Genomic DNA, 25,304 nt, shown 5'->3' on the forward strand with positions numbered 1-25,304 from the left:
AAGAGGGCCTTGAGCGAGTGGGGGAGGGGTAGTTCTGTTAGTGGACGCATGCATCCTGGATCAGGACCAATGACATCATGTTCTACAATGTACCCTAGGATGTCGAGGCAGGTGGTGCTGAACACTCAATTCTCTTTGTTGTAAGTGAAGTTCAGCTCCTCGACTGTCCAGAATAATCTCTCCTGGTTGTCATCGTGGTCCTGCTGGTCGTGGCCACAGATGGTGACATTGTCCAAGTATGGGAAGGTCGCTCTTAGATTGTGCCAGTCTACCATGTGGTCCATCTCCCCCTGGAAAATAGACCCCATTAGTGACCCCCAAACGGCACAAGGCGGAACCGGTAGAAGCTCCCGTATGCCTCAAAAGCAATGTATGGATAGGGAGCTGGTGGTAGGCTGACTTTAGGTCAATTGTTGAGACGACTTTATAGTGGGCTATCTCGTTGACCATGTCAGCTATTCGGGGTAGGTATCCAGTTGGGTGTACCATTTTATGGTCTGTCTATAATTGATGATCATCCTCGGTTTGCTACCCCCTTTTATCACTAGAACTTGGGCTCTCCAGGGACGCTCTTGGCAGATATGGGATTAGAATCTGAAGTAAGGTAGTTGAAAAAGGTGGGAGGGGTTACCCATAGCATAGAGAGGCCGCAAGTGGATTGGGGGTAATTGCTGGGCTGTGTGCTGTGGAGTGTGAACGGGGAGAGGGGCCTGCCGAAGGTGAGGGTAAGGCTTTGGAGGTGGCACTGGAAGTCCAGACCTAAGAGGACTATAGCACAGAGTTGGGGCATAACTAGGAGCTTGAACCTTTGGTATGTCTCCCCACCATTCCCCCCAACCCCCCCCCCCCCCCCTGTCATTTCCACTGAGCAGTGCCTGAGGGCTGTGATGGAGCGGTCCTGGGCTGCGAAAGCAATGGAAAAGTTTGTGGGGTAGATTTTGAGTTTTAGTGTCCGGGCCACATTCAGGTGCACAAAGCTCTCAGAATTACCACTATTGAACAGGCATTTTGTTACCGTCCCATTAACAGCAATGTCCATCATTGAGCGCCTGAATCCATGGGGAATGTCCCTTTTTAAAGTGGTGGACGCTAGGACCATCTCAGGGTCCAATTCACTGCTCCCTGATGGATGAGGTGAGTAGCGGCCAGCGGCTTTCTTCCAGGGTGTGGGGTGCGTCGGGTGGGTGATCAGGTATGTGCCCATGTTGACCACATCATCCCATCGATGTGCAGTCAGGGCCTGGCTGGCCCAAGATATAGCAGTGCCCGGTGGACACAGGTGGTGTTGGTGCGGTCGGGCAACCCATCTGGCTGTGAAGCTGGAGGTGACGCCATCCAAGCAAGCGGAAATGGCGTCTTTGGTGCGAGCAGAAGTTGTCCGTAGGAAGATAGTGACGCCCGGGGTGAGCACACTGCAGCGGTGCAGGTCAGTAGCTGAGCTGGAACTGATGTCAGTGGTGAGGGCGGAAGGAAGTGGCGGGACAAGTAATGACGTCATCCGGTTCTTGCACGTGGCGACATTTGGGGGGCTCCCAGCTGGTCACGGAGGGCTGCAGTGCTCCCGATGGGCCTGGAAAAGCATTGCTTAGTGAAGTGGCCTTTCTTCCCGCATCAGGAGCAATGCGAGTTCCTTGCTGGGCAGTTTTTGCGGGATCACCTATCTGACTCACACTGGGACCCACAGTACTTACAGGAGTGAGCTGCGCCGGCAGCTGCAATTGTCTCCTCCACGTAGGGCCCCTCAGCGATGGCGGTAATTTACATTTGCTAGGCTGGGGGTTGGGGGAGTCAGGCATCGAAGACCTCTGCATGATGACTGCAGCCTCCAGGGATTGGACTACCTTCATTGTCCTGGTAAGTAAAGCAATGTTTTACTCCAGCAGCTTCTATCGAGTGCAGTCCTCGCAAGCAAGTGTCCCGGATCAGTTGCTCCTCTTTCCCTTTTGTCACCCCGGTCTCGGTCAGGCACGGGCGGGCTACCTCACGCAGGGCCCCCAGATAGGCATCTGCCATCTCACCTGGCTGCTGGGACCTGATGCTGAGCAGGTACTGGGCGTAGACCACATTTCTCGGGAGCTTGTACCTACTCTCCAGGATGGCCATCGCAGGTTCATAGTCCATGCAGTCCTTAGCCTGGAAAGCTCGTGGGCCCAGCTTAATGCAGAACACCATGAGCTGTTTCTGGTTGGTGTTGATCACCTCCGCCTGTGTTAGGATGATCTCTTCAATCACGTGCTTCCAGTTGTCGAAGCGTGTCTCGGCATCCGGGTGTCGGGGGTCAACCTCCAGGCTCCCGATCATCAGAAACTTCCCCATGGTCTCCCTTTAAAATTTTAACTGGAATAAATTGTGGTGCTGAGGTAGCAGCAAGCAAACACAAAACTCAGAAGACTTTACAACAGGCTTTAATCCAGTATAAGTCTGATCACCAAGTACATGTCTTGGTGGTTCCCTGTGTGACTGGCTCAGGCGGGGCCAGCTCATGTTTATATTCAGGTTGGCTGATTGACAGCCGGCCAGGTGGAGTCAGCCCCTTAGATGATCTTCCTGCAGGAACAGAGATCGCCCCCTGCAGTAGGCTGGTGGTCGTATCACCACAATTCTCCAAAGTGTAGATGAATGAAAGGAGCTCACTTTAAAATATGCAAATTTTTGTAGTCATTGATAGGCTTGGTTCAGGGAGGATGTTTTCCTTTTTGAAGAGTACAGGACCATTTTAGGTTAAGAGGCAGGCTATTTACTACTAAGATGAAAAGCGATTACTTCTTTGAGCATGGTGGCTCTTTGAAATTCTCTACCTCAGAGAGCTATAGTTTCTCAGTCATTGAATTCTTTCAAAACAAATTAATGAATTTCTGGATATTTTGGAAATAAAAATCTATGTGGATGGTGCACCAAGGTAGATGGTTAATCAAGAGCTTGAAGAATAGAGTGACAGGATCAGCTCCTGGATGTTTTTTGAACTTTGGTTTTATAAAATTTCATAAAATAAAGGAATGTAAGCTGACCACTAGGCCCATCGAGTCTGTTCCGTGACTCTACACTAAGCTGAACTATGCTCACACCTCGTTCCAATTTCCAGCCTTTTCTCCATATCCCTTGATACCCTTACTAATTAGACACTTATCAATATCCTGTTTAAATTCTCCCAATGATCTGGCCTCCACCATTGTATGTGGCGGTGAGTTCCACAGATCCACTGACTAAAGAAGTTCTTCCTCATCACTGTTTTAAATGCATAACTTCTAATTTTAATACTATGACCCCTTGTCCTTGATTCCCCACCAAGGGAAACATCTTATCTCCATCTACTCTGTCAAAACCTTTCAAAGTTCGAAATGTCTCTGAGATCTCCTCTTTCTTCTATACTCCAATAAATAAAATCCAAGAGCTGCCAAACATTCCTCATACGTTAACCCCTGCATTCCAGGAATCATCCTAGTAAATCTCCTCTGCACCCTCTCCAACAACATCACATCCTTTCTAAGATAGGGGGTCAAAAACTGCACAGTACTCCCAATGAAGCCTCACCAGTGCCCCATAGAGCCTCATCAACACCTCTTTATTCTTGAAATGAATGCCAACATAGCATTCGCTTTCTTCACTACCAAATCCAACCTGATCATTAACTTTTAGATTTCCCTGAATGAGGACACCCAGGTACCTTTGCACTTCTGAGATTTGCATTTTATCCCCATCCAAATAGTACTCTGAATATTTATTTCCACTGCCAATGTTGTACCTCATCTGCCATATTTTTGCCCAGTCTCCTAAACTGTCTATATCCTTCTGCAACAAATTACTTCTTCAGATACACAAAAGGAGATAAATTTAAGTTAACAAGATTATCAAAATTAAATATGAAACATTTCCTTATTTTTAAATTAGTTCAAAAGTCTGCTTTCATTTTACAGCACAAACCAGAGGCAAATTGGAGCCAATGGACACCATCTTTGTTAAGCAGGTTAAAGAAGGGGGACCAGCACATGGAGCTGGTTTATGTACAGGTATTAATTTGATTATGGTCTTCTATTGCTATTTAGACCTGTTTCAAGCAACTTAATATTTTATAGAGTTTTTCCAGAAAAGGTGTATTAAAATTTGTAGTTCAGGATCATGTATTCAAAGTTTGTTTTCAAAAATGTCTTTGAGCTAGCTTAAAATTCGGTATCATTGAGTTTCCACAGTCAAACCCATGTAAAGTATTATAGAATTATTAGCACAAATTACAAAGAAAATAAATGGTTGACACCTCTTAAAAACACTCTACAAATTATGCTTTTTAAGGCACAAGGCAAGGGTCATTCTAATATATGGTATGCAAAGTGTAGTAAAACATGAAAGTCTGCAGACACTGTGGTTGAAGTAAAAACACAATGTTGGAGAAACTCAGCAGGTCAAACAGTGCACTTTATAGAGCAAAGATAAAGATATATAATCAATGTTTTGGGCTGGAGCCCTTCATCAAGGTTTGAACAAAATATGGGCAGGTGCTTAAACAAGTTTACTAAGTGTACTCATTTGAAGTTAGCCAAAATAATCAGGTTCTGTGAAGCTTTCCAGCTATTGGTGCTTAAAGTCGAGGTAATTTATGGTGGATTTAAATAGTTTTACTCTGAAATTTTCAGATGCACAAATTAAACTGAAGTAGTTTATCATTCTGATACATTAGTTCTCCAGCCTAACAATTCCACTAGTTTGTAAATAATATTTGTTTATTTTAAAAATTCATTTAACTGGAATTTTGAAAGCTTACAATGGAAAACCTGGGCAAACAACAAGACTGCAGAAAATGGAAGACTGGAGCAGAACACCGAATACTGGAGGAACTCAGCAGGTCACATGGAAAGCAATAGATATTCAAAGGTGTAGTCATGGGTATTTGTATGGGCCCCAGCTATCTCCATTGGCTATGTAGAACAGTCCATACTGCAAACCAACACAGGCAATGCTACCGAGTCTTCCTCTGATACATTGACAACGACATTGGTGCTGCATCCTGACCCATGATGAGCCCATCAGTTTTATCTAATTTTCCTCCAACTTCCACCCTGCTCTCAAATTCAATTGGTCCATCTCCAGTACCTCTTACCCCTCTCTCGATTTTGCTGACTTTATCTCGGGAGACATACTATCTACCAACATCTTTTACAACTAACTGACTCCTACAGTTACCTTGATGACACCTCTTCCCACATCATACCCTGTAAGGATTCTATTTATTTCTCTCAGTTCCGCCACTGCATCTGCTTCATCGATGAGGCTTTCCATTCCAAGATGTCTTCCTCCTTCACTATTATCAATGCAGCCCTAGCCCACATCTCCATTTCCTGTACATCTTCACCTCCCCCACAACATGCCAGGGATAGAATTCGCAGGTATGATTAATTTTTATCACTGTTTCATACCGTCAGTAGCCCCTATAATGGGCCCCCTTTTCATACTCATGGTGGGAAAAAAATAAAGACATTACTTGGGACAATGAGGCTTCAGAGGCGTTCCAAAAGGCAAGGATGCACTGGGCAATGCCACCCTTCTGGTACACCCCAGGCCAGAGGCGCCAACTGCTCTCACAGTAGACAGCACAGTGATAGGAGGCGTACTGGAACAATTCATTGAAGGGCATTGACAGCCCCTGGCCTTTAGCAGAAACCTCCGGCCACCCAAATTCAAACACGGCGGCTGACCATGAACTATTGGCGCTGTGCTTGGAATCAGGCATATCAGGTATTTTTTGGAAGGTAGACAATTCAGGGTCTTCATGGACTATAAATTGTTAACTTTTGCCTTCCATAAAGAGTCGGACACAGTTGGAAAAGCAGCAGTGACACCTTTCGTATGTATCTGAGTACACCATGGACATTCAACACATTGCAAGGAAAACCAATGTGGTGGTCAACGCACTGCCCAGAGAATAGACTATATAGCCCTACCTGAGGCACAGCAGGAAGATCCTGAGATCCTGACATACAGGACAGCAGTTTCCAGGCTCAGGCTGGAGGACGTCGACATCGGCCCTAATACCCAGACACTCCTGCGATGTATCCACCAGCAAACCGCACCCCATCTGCTAGCAGCATGGAGATGGCCTCAGTCAGTGGGCCAAGACCTGCACGTTCTGCCAAACATCCAAAGAGTAGACACACATCAAGGCACCTCCTTCCCCCCCACCCCCAGACTTTCGAGCCAGCATGACGTAGGTTCAGCCACGTCCACAGCGACGTAATAGGGTCACTACTGGTCTCCCACAGAGCGAGATACCTCCTCACCATGGTTGACCACTCTACGAAGTGGCCTGAAGCCATCCCTCTGGCAGATAAAACCACCGAGATCTGTGCCAGGGCACTAATTAACACCTGGAAGTCGAGATTTGGAGTCACGGAGCATATGACTTCCAGTAGAGGTACACAGTTCACTTTGGGACTCTGGCTGGTGCTGGCCAACCTGCTGGGAACCCAGCTCCACCACACCACACTGTACCACCCTCAGGCCAACAGGTTGGTGGAACAGTTCCACAGGCCCCTAAAGGCGGGCTTGACGGCTCGGCTCTAGGGACCAAATTGGGCAAATAAGCTCTCCTGGGGATCCGCACCGCACAGAAAGATTTCAACTCCTCAGTAGCTGAGGTTATGTATGGCACACCTTTGGTTATACCAGGGGAGTTCTTGGCTGCTGCTAAGGACTCAGAGGACCCAAGGATCTCATTGATGAGGCTAAGAGAAAGACTGGGTACTCTAGCCCCTCTGCAACCTCTGTTGCATGGCCAAACCAACTCCTATGTCCCCAAAAACCTAGAAATCTGTGATTACATTTTCATACAGTGGGGGGCACACCGGACGCCTCTGCAACAGCCATACGAGAGGCCGTACAAAGTAGTCAGACACAATGGGTGGACATGTGTGCTGGATATCGGCAGTAAGGAAGAGACTTTCACCATTGACCGTCTCAAGTCAGCACATCAGGACATTAGTCATCCAGTCTCCACACAGCCCCCGTGACACAGAAGTAGGTTGCCAAAAGCGGCAGACAGCACTCTGATCGCCAGTTCGAGGTGGGTGTCGTGTAGTGGCCTGCTGAGACACGACCCAGTACACAAGATGGCTGATGAACGCGGTGCCTGGGCAGACCCCACAAGGGCCAACGACCTTCATCCCAGATGACAACCTGCATGGAGGGAAGCCACTAGCAACAGCGGGATCACTGAACAATCTGAGGCTGACACTGCTGTGATGTCACTCCTGTCGTCAGCGGCGAGGAGAGAATAAAAACCAGGTTTCCAGTGCAATAGACCAGTCTTTGACTTAGACTTCTTGGGTGTGTGTCATTCTTCCCACACTTTCATGGTAGCACACACGCTACATATCCAATATTTTTGAGAATTTCAGGTGATTTTAAATAGTTGTCAGCACTGAAATCGGATCATGATTTCATGTAGTTTCTTTTGTTTCCCGTAATCAATTTTGCACTAAAATCTTTTCTTTCTTATGACAGGTGATCGAATTGTCAAAGTAAATGGTGAAAGCATAATTGGGAAAACATATTCTCAAGTTATAGCCTTGATTCAGGAAAGGTATGAATGCCCCTTTATTTTTGTGACTGCCTATGTTAAAGCAAGGTATCTATTGTAGATTACTAAACCTGGCTTGGTGTTTAAGAGACATTATTTATTTGTTATTTGTTTTTAACATAACTCGTTTGGTATCTTGCCCACATGACAAAGAGAACTTTGTTCCTCACACTTTTGTCTGGGCATGGTACACCTTCTTAAATGGAGAAGTATTATTGTCCCAGTAATAAAAGTAATGTTCCAATGTTCTAGTTGCTGCATTAAATATAAATGATGTTACTGTACATTTCAATGGTAAAAGTTAAATGTTGCTAGGACCCCATAGCAGCCTGAACATACCTGTTGCTCTTAAGTACGTAAGTTCAGCATGTACTAATGTAAATGTCATGGCAATCCTACACTTGTATCAATGCAGAATTAGATTGGCATGGACAAAAACACACATAGAAAGAACAATGACTGAAAGAGCAGTCTGGTGAGAAGTGAACATCTTGCGTTAAGTCCATACTTCCATGTTCTCCTAAAACTACCTTTGATCTTGTTGATCTTGTGGTTCTTGCTATCATTGAGCTTAGAACAATTTGCTAAAAATCAATGGGTTTTTTGAGTGTTCAAGGCTAGTGTATCATATATCCCATTTAACTTACCATTTACAGCATGCCTCTGATGGAGATCTGTTTGCATTGTTTAACTACTGGACATATTACTGTAAAATCATGTCAATAATATTCCTCACATCTCTCGAGCAATGTATTCTGTGTGACAATAGGAAATCATCCTTCCAGCTGATGAAAGCTTGAAATATCCTATAACCTGTGATTTAATGTAGGCTCTTCATTACTTTTGCTGCACTGCTTCCTAATTGTATGCTAACATGTGATGCAAAAACTAAATTATCTTCCTTCCAAATTTTTGCATACTGTGATCTTGATACATGATCTGCTGGTGCCCTGAATAGCTTACTTTGAGTAGTTGATGTCACTGTTCTTTTGGGTAACTTCTTGCCCTACACTAGATGACTTCATGATAAATTAAAGGCATCGGTGTATTTTTTTTAAGTGATCATTCAGTTCATATTCATTTTTCAGTTGTTTTCATCATGAATGTTGTCATTCATACCTTTTTTTTGTAATTCTTTATTTATTGCACTATGAACCATATCAACCAATACATTTACAGATGCATCTCTTTACATATTCACAGTGACATTTTCTCTTTTTCCCCCATCCCTCCCTTTCCCTCTTCCCACCCCCTTCATAAACAGTAAATATGAACATATAAAATACAATAAAACAATATCTTTATACAAAAGGAATACAAACAAAAAAGACGTGTCATCCACTTATACACATTAAATCTGATTGTGTTTATCTTATCATTTTAGGTGGTGGTGGTCCGAGGCCTGCTCTTTCTGTTATGTTCCATATATGGTTCCCAGGTTTTTTCAAACATTGCAACTTTGTCTTTTAAATTATATGTGATTTTTTTTTTCCAATGGGATACACTTAAACTTGGTTATATATTCCATTAATGTTTATAGTCATAGTCCAACGTGGCCATCTTTTATCTTTATTTTCACTTCTTTTCCGCCTCTTCACCATCCATCCCTTTTTTCCATTACTGTTTTTTAAGTTTTCCTTTTTAATCTCACTTAAGACATGAAATACCCCAACAATCCCCACAAGCAATAACCCTTTAACCCCCAAATAAACCTCCCCTCCTTGGATTGCCCCGTGTCCCTTGACAGCAACTACAACTCCCCTTTCCATTTGGTTTGCGAACTTACTTGCAAGCGTCAATCATTTTTGCAGTGACTATTATTTTCCCCCCCAATCCCCCTAGAGAATACTATTTTCCTATACTTATAACAAAGCTCTCTTTTTTTCCCTTCTTCCCCTTCTCTTATCCATCTTTAAATCTTAATATATACATTATCTTTATATTTTTACATATTTTTGTATATTTTCTTGCCGGTCATCCTTCTTGTCACTCCTCCTCCTCTCTTCTCCTGTCCTGCAAATGTTCAGCAAATTCTTGGGCTTTCTTTGGGTCCGAGAACAGTCTGTTCCGTTCCCCAGGAATAAATATTTTGAGTACTACTGGATGTCTTGATATAAAGTTATGCCCTTTCTTCCATAAGATTGTTTTTGCCGTGTTGAATTCCTTCCTCTTCTTTAAAAGTTCGAAGCTTATGTCTGGGTAAAAAAATATTTTTTGTCCCTTGTATTCCAGTGGCTTATTGTCTTCTCTAACCTTCTTTCCTGCCTGCTCCAGTATGTTTTCTCTTGTCGTATATCTTAGAAATTTTACCAATATGGATCTCAGTTTTTGATGTGGTGGTAGTTTTGGTACTAGCGCTCTATGCACCCTCTCGATTTCTATTTCTTCATGTGAATCTGTCATTCCCAGCACCTTCAGGATCTATCCTTTTATAAATTCCTTCATATCTGACCCTTCTTTGCCTTCTTTCAGGCCCACTATTTTTATATTGTTTCGCCTACTGTAGTTTTCCAATACGTTAATTAGTTTTATTTATTAGTTTTATTTATTAGTTTTCCAATACAATAAATCTTGTCTCTTTAAATCTTGTCTCTTTAATTTTTTTTCGCTCTCTTCCAACTTCCCTCTTAAATCATTTATCTCCATTTTTACAGCAGTTTCTTGTTCCTCCACATTTTCGATTCTTTTCCCTATTTCAGTCATGACCAACTCTAAGCTTTGCATTCTGTCTTCAGCTCTTTTCTTTTTTCTTTTGATTTAACTAAATTCTAATGATAGGAACATAGGAAGTAGGAACAGGAGTAGGCCAAAAATGGCCTATCGAGCCTGCTTCGCCATTCAATAAGATTATGGCTGATCTAATTTATGACCCAACTCCACCTACCTGCCTTCTTCCCATATCCCCTAATTCCTCTATCACGTAAAAATTTATCTAACCGAATTTTAAATATGTTTAATGAAACAGCCTCAACCACTTCCCTGGTTAGAGAATTCCAAGCATTCACTACTATCTGGGAAAAACTATTTTTCCTCATCTCTGCCCTAAATCTACTCCCCCGAATCTTGAGACTATGTCCTCTTGTTTTAGTTTCCCCGGCCAGCTCAAAAAACCTTCCTACGTCTATCCTATCCATACCCTTCATAATCCTATATGTTTCTATAAGATCTCCTCTCATTCTTCTGAACTCGAGCGAATACAATCCTAGACGATTTAATCTTTCATCATAAGTCAACCCCTTCATCCCGGGGGATCAACCTAGTAAACCTCCTCTGGACCGTCTCCAAAGCCAGTATATCCTTCCTCAAATATGGAGACCAGAACTGGACACAGTACTCCAGGTACGGTCTCACCAGTACCTTATACAATTGCAACATTACTTCCCTATTCCTGAATTCAATTCCTCTAGCGATAAAGGCCAACATTCCATTTGCCTTCTTAATAACCTGCTGCACCTGCAACCTAACTTTTTGCGATTCATGCACAAGTACTCCCAAGTCCCTCTGCACAACAGCATGCTGTAGTTTTTCACCCTTTAAATAATATTCAGCTCTTTTATTTTTCTTGCCAAAGTGGATAACCTCACACTTACTAACATTGTACTCCATCTGCCAGACCTTTGCCCACTCATCCAGCTTAACGATATCCCTCTGCAGACTCTCCACATCCTCATTACAATTTGCTCTTCCACTCAATTTGGTGTCATCCGCAAACTTGGCTACACCACATTTTGTCCCCTCCTCCAAGTCATCAATGTAAATGTTGAACAGTGTGGGCCTAACACCGACCCCTGTGGCACCCCACTTACCGCTCTCTGCCAACCTGAAAAACTCCCATTTATCCCGACTCTCTGCCTCCTGTCAGACAACCAATTTTCGATCCAGGCCAATATACTTCCCCGGACTCCACTTTCCTGTAACTTACTGATAAGTTTCTTGTGCAGCACCTTATCAAACATTTTCTAGAAATCCAAATATACAACATCAACCCGTTCCCCTCTATACACCGCACCCATTATATCCTCAAAGAATCCTAACAAGTTTGTCAAACAAGATCTTCCCTTTCTAAAACCATGCTGCATCTGCCTGATTGAACCCTTGCGTTCCAAAAGTTTCACTATTTCATCAATGATAGCCATTCTTTTAATGACCTCATTTGTTCTTCGAGAAAGGCTTTATCTAAACTTTGTCCTTCTATTTTACCTTCTTCTTTCCTTTGAAATTCTTGGTCTTCTTCCTCATCTTCTTCTTTGTCTGTATCTATGCCTGTGACTTCTTCATCTCTTCTCTGTATCTGTGTATCTTCATCCTTCTCTGGTGAGCTGCTTCTGTATCCTTGCTGGACCTCCAGGTGCTGTGTCTCCTGTTGTTTGGCCTCCTGTTGCAGGCCAACCCATTGTTGAGCCTCCCGCTGCAGGTCGACCCGCCACTGGGCCCCCTGCTGCAGGCCGACCCGCTGCTGGGCCTCCTGCCGCAGGTCGTCCCCCTGCCGGTTTCCCTGTTGCCACTCACCCTCTTCCAGCCCTTCATTCTCTTTCTCACCACTCTTTTTTTCTTTCTTGCTTACTTCCCCCAGCTGAATGCCCCGATACTGGGCGTCTCTCAGCTGTCCACTCCTCAGCTGAGTCTCCCTCCCACCGGCGTTAACCTTTTTTACTTGCGCACTGCGCATGCACAACTCTTCGCGCATGCGCAGTCGCGCACCTCTTCTTGGCTCTGGGAGCCATTTTTTAAGTCTGCCGGTCAGGAGGACACCGCTCCTCTGGGGACTCACCAACACCGGAGATCGACCGCTCCTCTCCATGGTGGCTCTCTGCTCCGACGTGCAGGTAAGGCGTTCTTTCTTCTCCAGTGATTTTCCTTCTTCCCTTTTCTCTGTTATTTTTACTTTCTCTCTTTTGGGTGCCATCTTCTGACTCTTCTCTGTAACTTTATCTTTCTCTTCCTGTATTTTATGTTTATTGAGCTCTGTTTTTTCACACTTTTTTTTTCTTTTCTCTGGAGAGGGCTGGTTCCACCCAACCAGTCACTACTCCATCATGTGACTCTGTCATTCCTACCTTCTTGAGACTTGAATCTGCAGCAGCTAGTTGGCGACCTTGTCAAAGCTAGCAGGTTACAGTGAGGCACTTCATGGATTGCCACCGCATGGATCTCCACTGCCAAAACTCTTCAGTTAACTGTTGTAACAAGTGGATGGTTCCTTCAGCCTTCTAACACTCTTTAGCCTCTATATAATGTTCTGTGCTCTCAACCTACGATTGAGAATGAGTAAATAGAATGCATTTGATTGTGAAAGAGGTGCACAACTGCATAAAGCTCAATTAATGATGATTTATTTAGGGCAGTGTGAGCGATGGGCCTATCTGGAAGATAAGTGGTTTTCAAGAGTGATATGACTGCTTTTGGCATTGAAATCATGAGTGCAGCATCAATCTCCTGTTCCTGATCTTGGGGGCATCTTAGACCACTCAGCACTGTATCAAAATATCAGCATCAGTTTCATTCTATGGAGTGAGTCTTGAAATCACAACATTGAGACTCAAAAGCAACTGTGGTATTTGCCAAGCCAAAATAGAACTCTTATTTGGTATTTAACACTGTCACTTGGCAGATTAATAGTGCTTTTTATTTTTTATTACCACGACTTTGTGCATAATTGTTTCTTAAATGGTGGAGATGAAAGATTTTTTTGAAACTGATGGTGAGGCAACTCAATGAAATTACTCAATTTAGCAGCTAAACAGTAACAGTTGAGCTCTGAAGCTGAAGGATCGATTTTCACAAGTTCATTTGTTAGTCAGCATATAATTACACAAATGTGTAATGCCTAAATCTGTTTCACAGTGATTCTGTCCTGGAGCTTTGTGTTATGCCAAAAGATGAAGACATCTTGCAGCTGGTAAGTTTCTTGACATTCACAAAGTGAATTATGTTAAAAATTGAATCATAATTTTACAGTTGTTAGAACAAGCACGTTATTTAGATTTTTAGTTATAATCAGGAATACTGATGCTCAAGATTAACAATTAATATAATTACCATTTTTACATATTTATTTGACTATTCAAGATTCTACTTTACATTCCAGTTGTAGCAAAGTTTTTTGTAAATTATACTTGTGGAATTGTACATTAGAACTAATTTTCCATGCTTCCATTTTCTGTATATTCAGTCACTGCAAAGGGGAACTTGGGCAATCTACTTTTCCTGTTCTCACTGATTTGTTTCTTCACAGCAAGATTGATCAATATGGTGCAGTTAGCTTGCTGGACTTTTTTCATAGAGAAAATGGCAACAATAGTTTGAAGTTCATTCAGTTTATTTGACGATTGCAAACATTTAGAAACTTACACTATTAAGAATCAAAACCACAAAGATTTATGGAATTGACAAAATATATCTGAAAATGACAAATTTCAATATTTTTTAAAAAACCTAGTTCTAGGAAAGCAGAAAGAAAGTGCAGATGCTAAAAAGCTGAATTAAGCAGGAAATGCTGGAAATATTCTACCAGTCAGGAAAATCCAAGTTTGAGATAATGTTTTAGGTGGATTTTATGTAGCTTATCGAGTTTTAGAATGTTTCATTACCATTTTGGTATATATATCACTCTCTTGGGTAGTACATAATTTAACACTGTGACCTAATATCATTCGATCATATTTCTTCCTACTGGTATGTGCTCCCAGTGCTTTTGCAATTGTTTATTTTCTTAGGTCTTGTTTATCCATTGAAATGTCGAAAGTGGTGAATTCCATGTTTTTTTTTCTAGTCTTGTTGCCTCAGAACATGGGTGTGTTGTTCAGTATCCTTTTCAGTTCAGCCTTTAGTACCTCTGGAGTTGACTATTTCAATGCTTTCCAGCTACTTAACCTTGTTATATTTGCAATAAATTTGAGGTAAATGAAAACCCATTTTCCCGGTGAGCGACACCTGATTTTCAAAATTCTAATTTAAATACTTCTATAGCCTCACCCCTCCAACCATGTTTTAAGTAATAGTGCTCCTCCAGTTCTGGTCTTTATATTTGAAGTTAATGATTCCATTATCGTCAGCAGTGCTTTCAGCTACAAAGATCTTAAACTAAGAATTTTTCCACATTAGCACCTTATCTTTTGTTGAATCTACTTTTAAGATGCCATTTAAAACCTGCAGCTGTGACCTAGGAATTTGCTATCTGCCTTTCTATTTCCTCTTATGGCTCTTTATCACATTTTAGTCTCACTCTTTTGAAAAGTGTTTTGAAATGTTACTTGTTGCATTCATGTTTAATTTGTCCTCTATTGCATCTCTTTTTTTAACTTTATTTATTCATTCAAAAAGCAAATCATATATGACATACACAGCAATTGAACATGAACATTTTTTTAATATATATAGAAAAGACAGAAAAGAAAAGAACCCCCCAGACAACTCTCCCAAGAAGAGCCATAAAAAAAGAAAAAATAAAGAATATTAAAAAAAAAGTTAAATATACATATTAAAATCTAATCAATATAAATTGAAATGTAAATATTCTGAATATAACAACCACTTAGTAACAAAAAAATATAATTATCATGCAAAGCATATGTAAGTTTTTCCATTATTAAACAAGATTTCATCTCATGCCATCTATTAATATCAATCATACATTCCACATACTAGCGATACATTTTTTTTGCTACAGATGAAGCAAAATATACAAAACCAAGCTGAAACTTATCTAATCCCAAGCCTTTCAGAGGTTGCAAACTACCCAATAAAAATACTGTTGGATCTAAAATTATTTTAATCTTTATACAGATATTCTAAAAACGATTGAATTTTCTTCCAAAAAGATGAAAAAAAGTTCCAACCATATCACCACATGTAAAACACAAATCTGATTCATTAAGACCATATTTTTTAATTTTTCAGATGTCTAATATAATTGATGTAAAAAATAGTAATTAATCATTGCATTACGTGCATTTATCAATCTAGTTACACTATCATAACAGATATCTAACCAATCCTCTTCAGAAAAAAAAACCAATATCTGCTTCCAATTTAATTTTAGATCTATCCCACCTTTTTTATTCATACCATCCTGTAATATTTGATACATAAATGAAATATAACCCTTCTCTGGTACCTTCATAAGAGAAGTCTCAAATTTAGTCATTTTGGGTAAAATCATATCTCTACCAAACATACATTTTATCAAAGATTGAATTTGATAATAAAGAAATAAAGAATTCTTATCAATACCAAAATCTTCCCTCATCTGATTAAAAGATAAAAACTTACCCTCTTTAAAACAATCTCCCAAATTTTTCACACCTTTAAATCTCCAATGCAATAAACTTTGATTATGTATTGAAAAAGAAATAAGTTGATTATTATACAACAGCCAATAATTTACCCTTAGAACCTATCATTTTATTTTTCTTTATCCATAACTTCATTAAATGTTTTAGTATAGGCACATTATATTGTTGTAACAAATTTATATTCCACCTCAACAAAAATTAATGTATTTCAAACTCAGAAATACTTGTCATCTCAATTTTAGCCCAACTAGGAGGCCGTACCAAATCCATCAATGAACTAATAAATTTAAGTTGGGCTGCCTCATAATAATTTTGAAAATGTGGTAAACGTAGTCCCCCTAACTCATATTTCCAAGTTAATTTAGTCAAAGCTACTCTCGAAAATTTACCCCTCCATAAAAACTCCCTAACCATTTTATGTAAATCTCGAAAAAAAATTTATCAAGTAAATGCGGAATAGATTGAAACAAATATTGTATACACGGAAAGATATTCATCTTAATTGTATTTATCCTTCCCATTAAATTAATAGGTAAATCTTTCCATTTAATCAAATCAGTTTTAATTTTTTTCATTAACAGAGCATAATTTAATTTCTATAAAGATTGATAATTAACATTCAAAATTATACCCAGATATTTAATTCAATCAGTCCATTTCAAATTAATAATATTCTTATAAACTGAATAATCTCCTTCACTTACCAGTACTATTTCACTTTTTTCTCAATTAACTTTATATCCAGAAAGATATCCATATTGTATTAAACATTCCTTCAAATGCAAAAGTGACTGAGCTGGGTTTATTAAATACACCAATACATCATCAGCAAATAAATTAATTTTATACTCCTCATCTAAAGCTTTCATACCTTGTATCTGTGTATTAAAGGTTCAATCACTAACGCAACCAAGCTGGTGATAAAGGACAACCTTGAGGAGTTGATGGAGTTAACTTAAAAGATTCCGAAATCAAACCATTCGTCAATACTCTAGCTACTGGTTTACTATATAGAGTCCTAATCGAACCAACAAAAGAAGGACCAAACTTAAATTTCTCCAAAACTTTAAACAAAAATTCCATTCAACTCTATCATATGCTTTTTCTGCATCTAAGGATATCACCATCAGATGATCTAAAGATTGTCGAAATCTATTAATCAAACTAATCACGCGCAAAATGTTATCTGAAGCATATCTATTCTTTATAAAACCTGTTTGATCAATATGAATCAACTTTGGTAAAAATTTAGCTCATCTATTTGCTAATATTTTAGCTATTATTTTATAATCTACATTTAACAACGAAATTGGTCTATATGAAGATACTTTCAAAGGATCTCTATCTTTTTTAGGAATTACTGTAATTAAAGCACTAGAACAAGACTCAGGTAAATCATAATGTTCTCCAACTTGACATAATACATCCCCAAACACTGTAGATAAATCATCATAAAAAATTTTATAAAATTCAACCGAAAATCCATCATTACCAGGCGATTTACCATTCGGCATTTCCAACATAGCCATTTTAATTTCCGAATCAGTAAATGGTTCATCTAACTCCTGTATATCTCCATTCTCTAATATCGGTAAATTCAACTGTGATTTTAAAAAAATCAATCGATCCAGTTTCCTGTTTTCCTTCAGATGTATATAACTTTTTATAAAATTCATCATTAATCTCACGAGGTTTATAAGTAATAAGAGAATTCCGTCTAACAGCATTAATAGTCCTCGATATCTGTTCTTTTTTTTATTGCTACGCCAATACCTTATGTGCTTTCTCTCTCCATTCGTAATACCGTTGTTTAGTCTTAAATTGATATGCACATTCAAATTGATAAGATAAGATTGCAAAGTATTATATTTCAATTTCAGCCTAGATAATTCTGTTTTCTGATCTTCTGTAGCATCTTTCTGAAGTTCCTTTTCTCACTCATTGATCTGTTTCTCTAATTCAAGACTCTGATTTAATCAATTATTTTTTTATTTTAGAAGTATAACTAATTATTTGTCCTTTCAGAGTATCCCATAATGCAAACTTACTTTGAACAGAATTAGAATTTTCTTTCAAAAAAAATTTAATTTGTTTTTTCAAAAAATTAATAAATTCCATATTTTTAACAATATTGGACTAAATCTCCAACGATAAGCTATTTGAATTTTCTCAGAAGTTTCATATGTAAAATATAACAGAGAATGATCTGAAATCACCCTACTTTTATATTCCGCTTGTTGTATTTTCCCTTTTAAGTGTGCCAATGCTAAAAAGAAGTCAATCCTTGAAAATGATTCATGTCTAGATGAATAAAAGGAAAAATCTTTCTCTGTTGGATTAAGACGTCTCCAAATATCTACTAAATTAAGATCTTTCATCAATGCTTGGACCTGGACTGCCATCTTGGATTTTTTAACTTTCTTCGGAGATTTATCTAATAAAGGTTCCAAAACACAATTAAAATCACCACCAACTAAAATATTATCATTAGCTTGACCCAAACATAAAAATGCATCTGAAATAAATACTTCATCATCTGCATTTGGAGCATAAATATTAAGTAAAGTCCAAAATTCACTAAAAATCTTACAATTCAATTTAAGAATACATCCTGCCTTTTCCTCCATTGATTATAATTCAAAAGATAAATTTTTATTTATCAAAATTGCTACACCTTTAGCTCTAGAATTAAATGAAGAAGAATATAAATGCACAACCCAATCCCTTTTTAATTTCACGCCTTCCTTCACATTCAAATGTGTTTTTGTAAAAAGCAATATCAATTTTCATTTTCTTAATATACGCCAAGATCAGCTTACGTTTAATCGTACTATTTAATCCTCGAACATTAAAAGTAGCAAACCTCAACTTTGACATATCTACTATTATTACTAAATACCAATAATATATTTATATAAATACTCAAATCAACATATATAGGCCCTCCAATATAAAAAATTACAAATTAAAAACTTAAAAAAATAAAAATAAAAAAGGAAAATCCCCCCCCAAAAAAAAAACTGCCAAAAGGTAGTAATCCCCTAAACAAAAATTGGGTGTGGGTCACCCACCAGTGGCTGATGACTAGTAAAGAACTTAGTGTAAATCTCTCCCTCCCCAACCAAACAGTCAATAACATCAAAATATCATAATAACAAAAGAAAAAATAGAATAAGAAAATTCTTCTTTTCATCCAGAAGATTCCAATCTCGAAGATCCCATTTCGGAAGGAGGTGGACTCTTTCCATTCCCGTTTTTACCATTTCTGCCATTTCTTCCGTTTCCAGAGCTACCAAATTTTTCTTTAGGAGATAATGGTGGACTATGTCTTTGTCCTCTTGTATCTGGCAATGAATCAGCAAAAATCATTGCTTCACGATCAGTCTCAAAAGACTGAAATTGATAGTCTCCGTAAAACACCTTCAATACTACAGGGTAACGAAAAGTAGACTTATAACCTGTATGCCACAAAACTTCTTTAACTGGATTGAATTGACGTCGACGTTGAATGGCATTTTGACTCAGATCAGGATAAAAAAAGACTCTGCTATTCTGAATCAATAATGGGGTTTGTCATTGTCTCGCATTTTGTACTGCAAATCGAAGTATTGCTTCTCTATCCAAATAACACAAACATCGAATTATTACCGGTCTCGGTGGTTGACCAACTAAGGGTATTCTTCGTAAAGCTTTATGGGCTCTTTCCAGTGCCAATCCTCCAGAGAAAAATCCTTGCCCTAATATTTGCAGAATCCAGTCTTTAAAAAAACGAAGAGGATCTTGTCCTTCTATACCTTCTGGCAAACCAACAATTTTCACATTATTCCTTCTGCTTTGATTTTCCAAATTATCTATTTTTCTTTCTAGCTCCTTCTCACGTTCTCCTAATTCTATGACTGATTTTTCCACCTTCAACACTTTTTCTGTTAGAAGTCACTTGTTGTTTACAGTATGAAGTTTTTTTAATTCTTCATAAGATGCATCCACACGTGTCATAACCATATTTAATTCTGAACTTATACCAGCATTCATTTGAACCATTTCATTCATTTGAGATGTCAACAAAGGTTTTATAACAGCTTGAATAACTACATTTAATTGCATACACTGTGAATCTGTAAATCTCAGCTCTGCTCTCTCTGACATAGTGGCAGAACAAGGTAACTGCAGCTCGTGCTGCAACTCAACAGAAGGCATTTTAAAAGTTTTACTGCAGGTCTGGACTCCCAGCGACGGCACCCCGACTTCCTCGGGGGTCGCCGCTGGTCTCTCCCCGTATCTCGTTGTTTTCTCATCAATTCGTGAAGAAAAACGATTTCTTCAGATTGAAATGCTACCTGATGCATTTCCAACAATGGAGTCGTCTTTCTGCGTGCTCCCTCCATTGAAATCGAAAGGCTTTCCAAATCAGGGTCCACTTCTTGGGAACACGCACCTTCCAGAGAACGGGTAATTCCAACGCCATCCTTCATTTGGTGAGCAATTTTAGCCCCCACAGGCGATCTTTGGGATTTAGGCAATGAAGAGATTGAGCCTGGGGCTGTATCAAGTCGTCTAGGCCCCAAATCTTCAGCACTTCGAAAATGTAACTTCTTTTGAACTTGAGGTTTAGTCTTTTTACCATTAGTGGCCATAATAATTCCTTAATACTTTAAACTAAAATTTAAAAAGTTTAAACTTGAAAACAAAGGGTTAAAAAACGGGTATTTAAAAGTCTGGCCAGAGAGGTCGAGATTGCACGTCTAGACTCTACGCCATCTTGCCACGCCCCCCCCCCCCCCCCCCCACCCTATTGCATCTCTAAAGCTTAATTGTGAATATTATTGTACAGTCTTCTTAAGGAGTAACCTATTCTATTGATATTCTTCCTGCAGTAACTTGTGTTCATTTGCCTCATGATCATAAAGATTTATTTTTTCCTTTTTTTTTAGATTGTGTAGCATATTATGTTAATGTATGGTGTCCTACTCAGTGCTTCTGAGAGATCTCTTTTGTGTGCAAATATTTAAAACTAGTTTATTGTTCAGTGTGCAATAATTTAAAACTAGTTTATTCATTCCTGTTGATCTCCTTCTTCACTCCCCACCCCCACTCTTGCCAACCTAAGATCCATGTCCTCCAGAGTCTGACATTTTAAGCACGGGAAAAGATTCTGATGGTCTCCCGTATCCAAAGCTCCAAAGAAAATGACCCAAGTTTGTCCACTCTGTTCTTGAAGCTCATGCCCTCTAATCCAGCAGCATCCTGATGAATCTTATGTACCCTTTCCAAAGTTGACACACCTTCCTGTAATGGGGTGACCAAAATTGCATGCCAAGTGTAGCCTAACAAAGTTTCGTATAGCTGCAGCGCAACTTCCTTGCTCTTGTACTTAATGCTCTGCCCAATTAAAGCATGTATAACAATACACCTTATTTACCACCCTTTCTACTTTTGTGGCCACTTTTAGGGCGCTATGGACGTGAACGCCCATATCACTCTGCACATCTGTTGAGATTCAAGCCATTAACTATATACATTGCCTCACATTTGACCTCCCAAAGTGCAATACCTCACACATCTGGATTAAACGCCCATCTGCTATTTCTCTGTCCATATCTGTGACTGATCTATATCCAGTTGTCCACAACTCCACAAACCTTCAGTCAACCTATACAAATTTACTCCACAACAATTTAATCCTTCCCTATCTCACACCCATAAACCTCTATTTTTCTTGCAACCATGTGCCTACCTAAGAGCCTTTTAAAAGTCCCTGTTGTACCATCCTTCACCACCATCCCCAGCAATGCATTCCAGACACCCAATGCTCTCTGATGTCCTCTGGTATTTGCTATTGTCGTTTCAGGAAAAAGGTGCTGGCTGTCCTCTCATAATCTTAAATACCTCTGTTATGTCACCTCTCATCCTTCGTCACTTCAAAGCAAAAAGCCCTAGCTCAGTCAACCTACTTTCTAAGATGTTTTCCAATCTAGGCAATGTCATAGTAAATGTCCTCTGTACCTTCTCTAAAATTTTCACATCCTGCAATGAAGTGACCAGAATTAAATGCAATTCTCCAAGTGCGGTGTCACCAGAAATTTATAGAGTTGCTGTCAATCCACAGACTAATGAAGGCCAACCTACCTTACACCTTCTTAATCACTCTAACAATTTGTGCAGCAAACCTTAAGCAATATATCAACTTGGTCCCCAAAATCCTTTTGTTCCTTCACACTGTAAGATTTTACAATGTATTCTGTCTTCAAGTATGACCTTCCAAAGTGCACCTCTTCACACTGATCTAGATGGATGGAAAATAAGTGATAGAACCAGGTTGAAACAGGGATGCAAAGGTTTTTCTCAGCTCAAAAGCAGAACTTGATTCATGTTTTTCTTTAAATATTATTTCCTATCTGCTAAAAAAAAACAGCAGAAACATTAAGTTGCAAATGGACACCCTATTTTCCAGTAATTGGAAGTACCAGAAAGATGAAGGAGTTAGCCAGTTTTGACCTGGGTGTTGATGGGAAAAGGGATGACATGGATGTTTGGTTGTGGGGATACTAGCCTTCTGGACTGAGGGAAGTGAAAGGGTTTGGTAAAAGAGGCACATCCGCTATTTACTGCAGTAGATAAATTGTTGGTGGCAAGTTTCACATTTCTGAAGTGTTTTACTTTTTACGTCATACCTGTTTGTGGGAGTAATTATCAATGTCATTTCTTAATCTTTCAGAAACTGAACATTTTATATGAAATTCATAATGGAGAAATTTGCTCATCTCTTACATTTAAATGACGGTGAAGTAAAACAGCTATTATACTAAGATTTTGACTCATAGTAGAGTCAGTTATATTTGGGTTGGGAAATTATTACTTGTATTTTCTGGTTTTGAAATTTAGTTTATTTTTTTTTTAAAGGCTTATTCCCAAGATGCCTATTTAAAAGGCAACGATCCATACACAGGCAATGCCCAGAACATCCCTGAGCCACCACCCGTCCATTATCCTCGATTGACTAATGCCACCTCATCTGTGCCTCAGCCGATGGAAGTTTCACCACCTGAACCTTCTCAAGAGAGGCAACAAATTAGTAGACCGGCACATACAGTTTCTACATCTGATACCGGATATCGGACTGAAGTGCACATACCACCGCCATCAGTAGATATTGCAAAAACTAATACTGCTGTCTGTGTTTGCAATGAAACAGTAAAGACTGTTATTGTGCCTTCAGAAAGGGTTGATGATTTCACATCTGGAGGAATTAACCATTCAACTCCATCTCATAGAACAGAAGAAGTACGGTATGAATTGTCTGACCACACAGCTGGAAAACCAAGAATGAGGGCTGCTTCTTCTTCAGCGCTATTGTCTAGTACTACAGTTCAGCAGGTTACAAGTGGTAGGGCAAAAGATTCCACAGTAACTACCTCTACCACTACCACTGGTAAACAGACAATCTACGATTCCTGTATGGAAGCTGCACCCAGCAGGGCTACATCTCAAACTACAGATTCTTCAGCAACCACAAATCAACAAATGTCTCCAACCACTGTAACATCACACCAGAATATAGACTGGCGCAATTATAAAACATACAAAGAGTATACTGAAAATCGGCGTTTGCATATGTATGGCAGTCGGACAATACAGGAAAGATTGGATAGTTTAAGAGCAGCTGTTCAAAACTCAACAGATTATCAACAAACAGCTCCAGCCAATGTTACAACTCCAGCACGACGTCGGAGCACTTCACACGATCGATCTTACCAAACCACATCAATAAGATATCGTAGTGTGTCTCAAGAAAGATTAGGAGAGTCTGTTTTAATGAAAGATTGGCCACGAAGTGCTTCACAGGATGTATTAACATCACCAGTAATTGGGGCACAGAACCATAGGACACGGTCATGTGATTATATTGGAAAGCAGGCAGAAAATTTACATGTTGTTTCTGCGGTTATTGGAACCACACGATTACATGATGTTACTGATGGTGGGGTGCAGCAAATTTATGACCGGCCCGCTGGAGTTAACGAGATGGGCAATAGACATGTTTTTCGAGAAGGATTCCGGCAACCTGTCAGACAAGTTGGGCAGCCAGGATCTCGGATATCTATTAGTGCAACACAATCACAGAACAATAACCTTCCACCAAGTTTTCCCAGCATTGACAGTACAAAAATAAGACCTAAAAGTCGAAATGCTGCACATTCTAGTCCTGCTCCTTCAAAGTGGAAGGTTGCCACAGACACAAAACCTGCTCAGCATTCAAAAGACCACCAATCTACCTATACAGGCCAGCAACCTCAAGCTCCTTCTCAAGAAAAATCTTATGTACCAATGTCACTTCAAAGTACTCTGCCAAGTTCCTATGCAACACCGCCAGTTCTGTCTCCTACCCAAAGTATTGGCAATGATGCATTAAAAAACCAAAGAATGGTAAATCACGCCAATCTATGTGAACAGCTCTTGAATCAAAGAGCAAGAGCCGAAAGTGTGCCTGAGTATCCAGCGGAAGTGGTTGTTGGAGTGAGATCAGCATCATGTCCTACACCAACATCTGTAAAGCCTTTCGTGCAGACGAGTAGAATCGTGAAGGCCTCTGCTACCTCTAGTGTTGCAAATGCATCAGTTGGACAAAAGAGCAAGGAAACAGAAAAATTGAAACATGAAAGCAAACAAGAAGAAAAAATAAAATTGGGTATGGAGAATTCCCTTGAACAAAATGAACATGGCACTGGGCATAAAGAGCAGGAACACTCAGACAAAAAAGAAACTGTTGTCTTGAGGGGGAAACTTGCAACAACTCGATTAACACCACAACCACTAAGACACCAGTCTTACATATTGGCTGTAAATTCACCAGACCCAGGAACAGATCCTACCTGCTGGTTGCCTAATGATGCACGCCGTGAGGTAAATATTAAACGAATGGGTGATCAGAAAAAGGCATCAAGTTCAAGCCCACAGGATGACTCATTAGCATCTATCCCTTTCATTGGTAAGACCACAAACTCTTTTCTGAATAAATAACAATGTGAAAATCTCATTTCTGCCCATGTATCATAGCAGATCGTAAGGGAGAAAATGGCAAATAGAAAGTTCATTTTGATTGTTTTTAAGTATTCATCTTATTACCTGTACAAGTCATTTTTATCATAAACAGTAAAGATGGATATTGCAAAATTAACTCAAATGCATTTAATGTATTGATTTTTGTTAAATTATTATTTCCATGTCTTTAGTTGTTGCCAGTAAGTAATTGTTATTGGGAATAAATTCAGTTGTCTTTATTTTGAAATGCAAGTATTGTCCTGAGCAAAACGCAGGAGAACAAAATTTCTACTTAAACTTGTATATGTACAATTACACCTGCATATGATTTAGAATTCGCTGTCTAAAAAAAATCAACATAAATATTATTGAATTCTGTGCTTTCTGTGTAAGAAATGCTTGCT

General features: G+C 39.5%; 1 protein-coding gene across 9 annotated transcripts in view; it reads left to right on the forward strand.

Annotated features, from left to right (window-relative positions):
* Window positions 1–25,304, forward strand: part of LOC138751791 (rho GTPase-activating protein 21-like) — a 228,084-nt gene that overhangs the window by 126,845 nt on the left and 75,935 nt on the right. For 8 of the 9 annotated variants that reach the window (XM_069914578.1, XM_069914584.1, XM_069914583.1 and 5 more), the window contains 4 exons: window positions 3,915–4,007; window positions 7,492–7,570; window positions 13,412–13,466; window positions 22,762–24,847. In XM_069914578.1, the coding sequence (XP_069770679.1) occupies window positions 3,915–4,007; window positions 7,492–7,570; window positions 13,412–13,466; window positions 22,762–24,847 (2,313 nt within the window). Of the gene's footprint in view, window positions 1–3,914; window positions 4,008–7,491; window positions 7,571–13,411; window positions 13,467–22,576; window positions 22,642–22,761; window positions 24,848–25,304 lie in introns of those variants that run through there. The other variant, XM_069914579.1, reaches the window with a different exon arrangement.

This window comes from Narcine bancroftii, chromosome 1 (genome assembly GCF_036971445.1).
Source record: "Narcine bancroftii isolate sNarBan1 chromosome 1, sNarBan1.hap1, whole genome shotgun sequence".
Lineage (NCBI taxonomy): Eukaryota > Metazoa > Chordata > Chondrichthyes > Torpediniformes > Narcinidae > Narcine > Narcine bancroftii.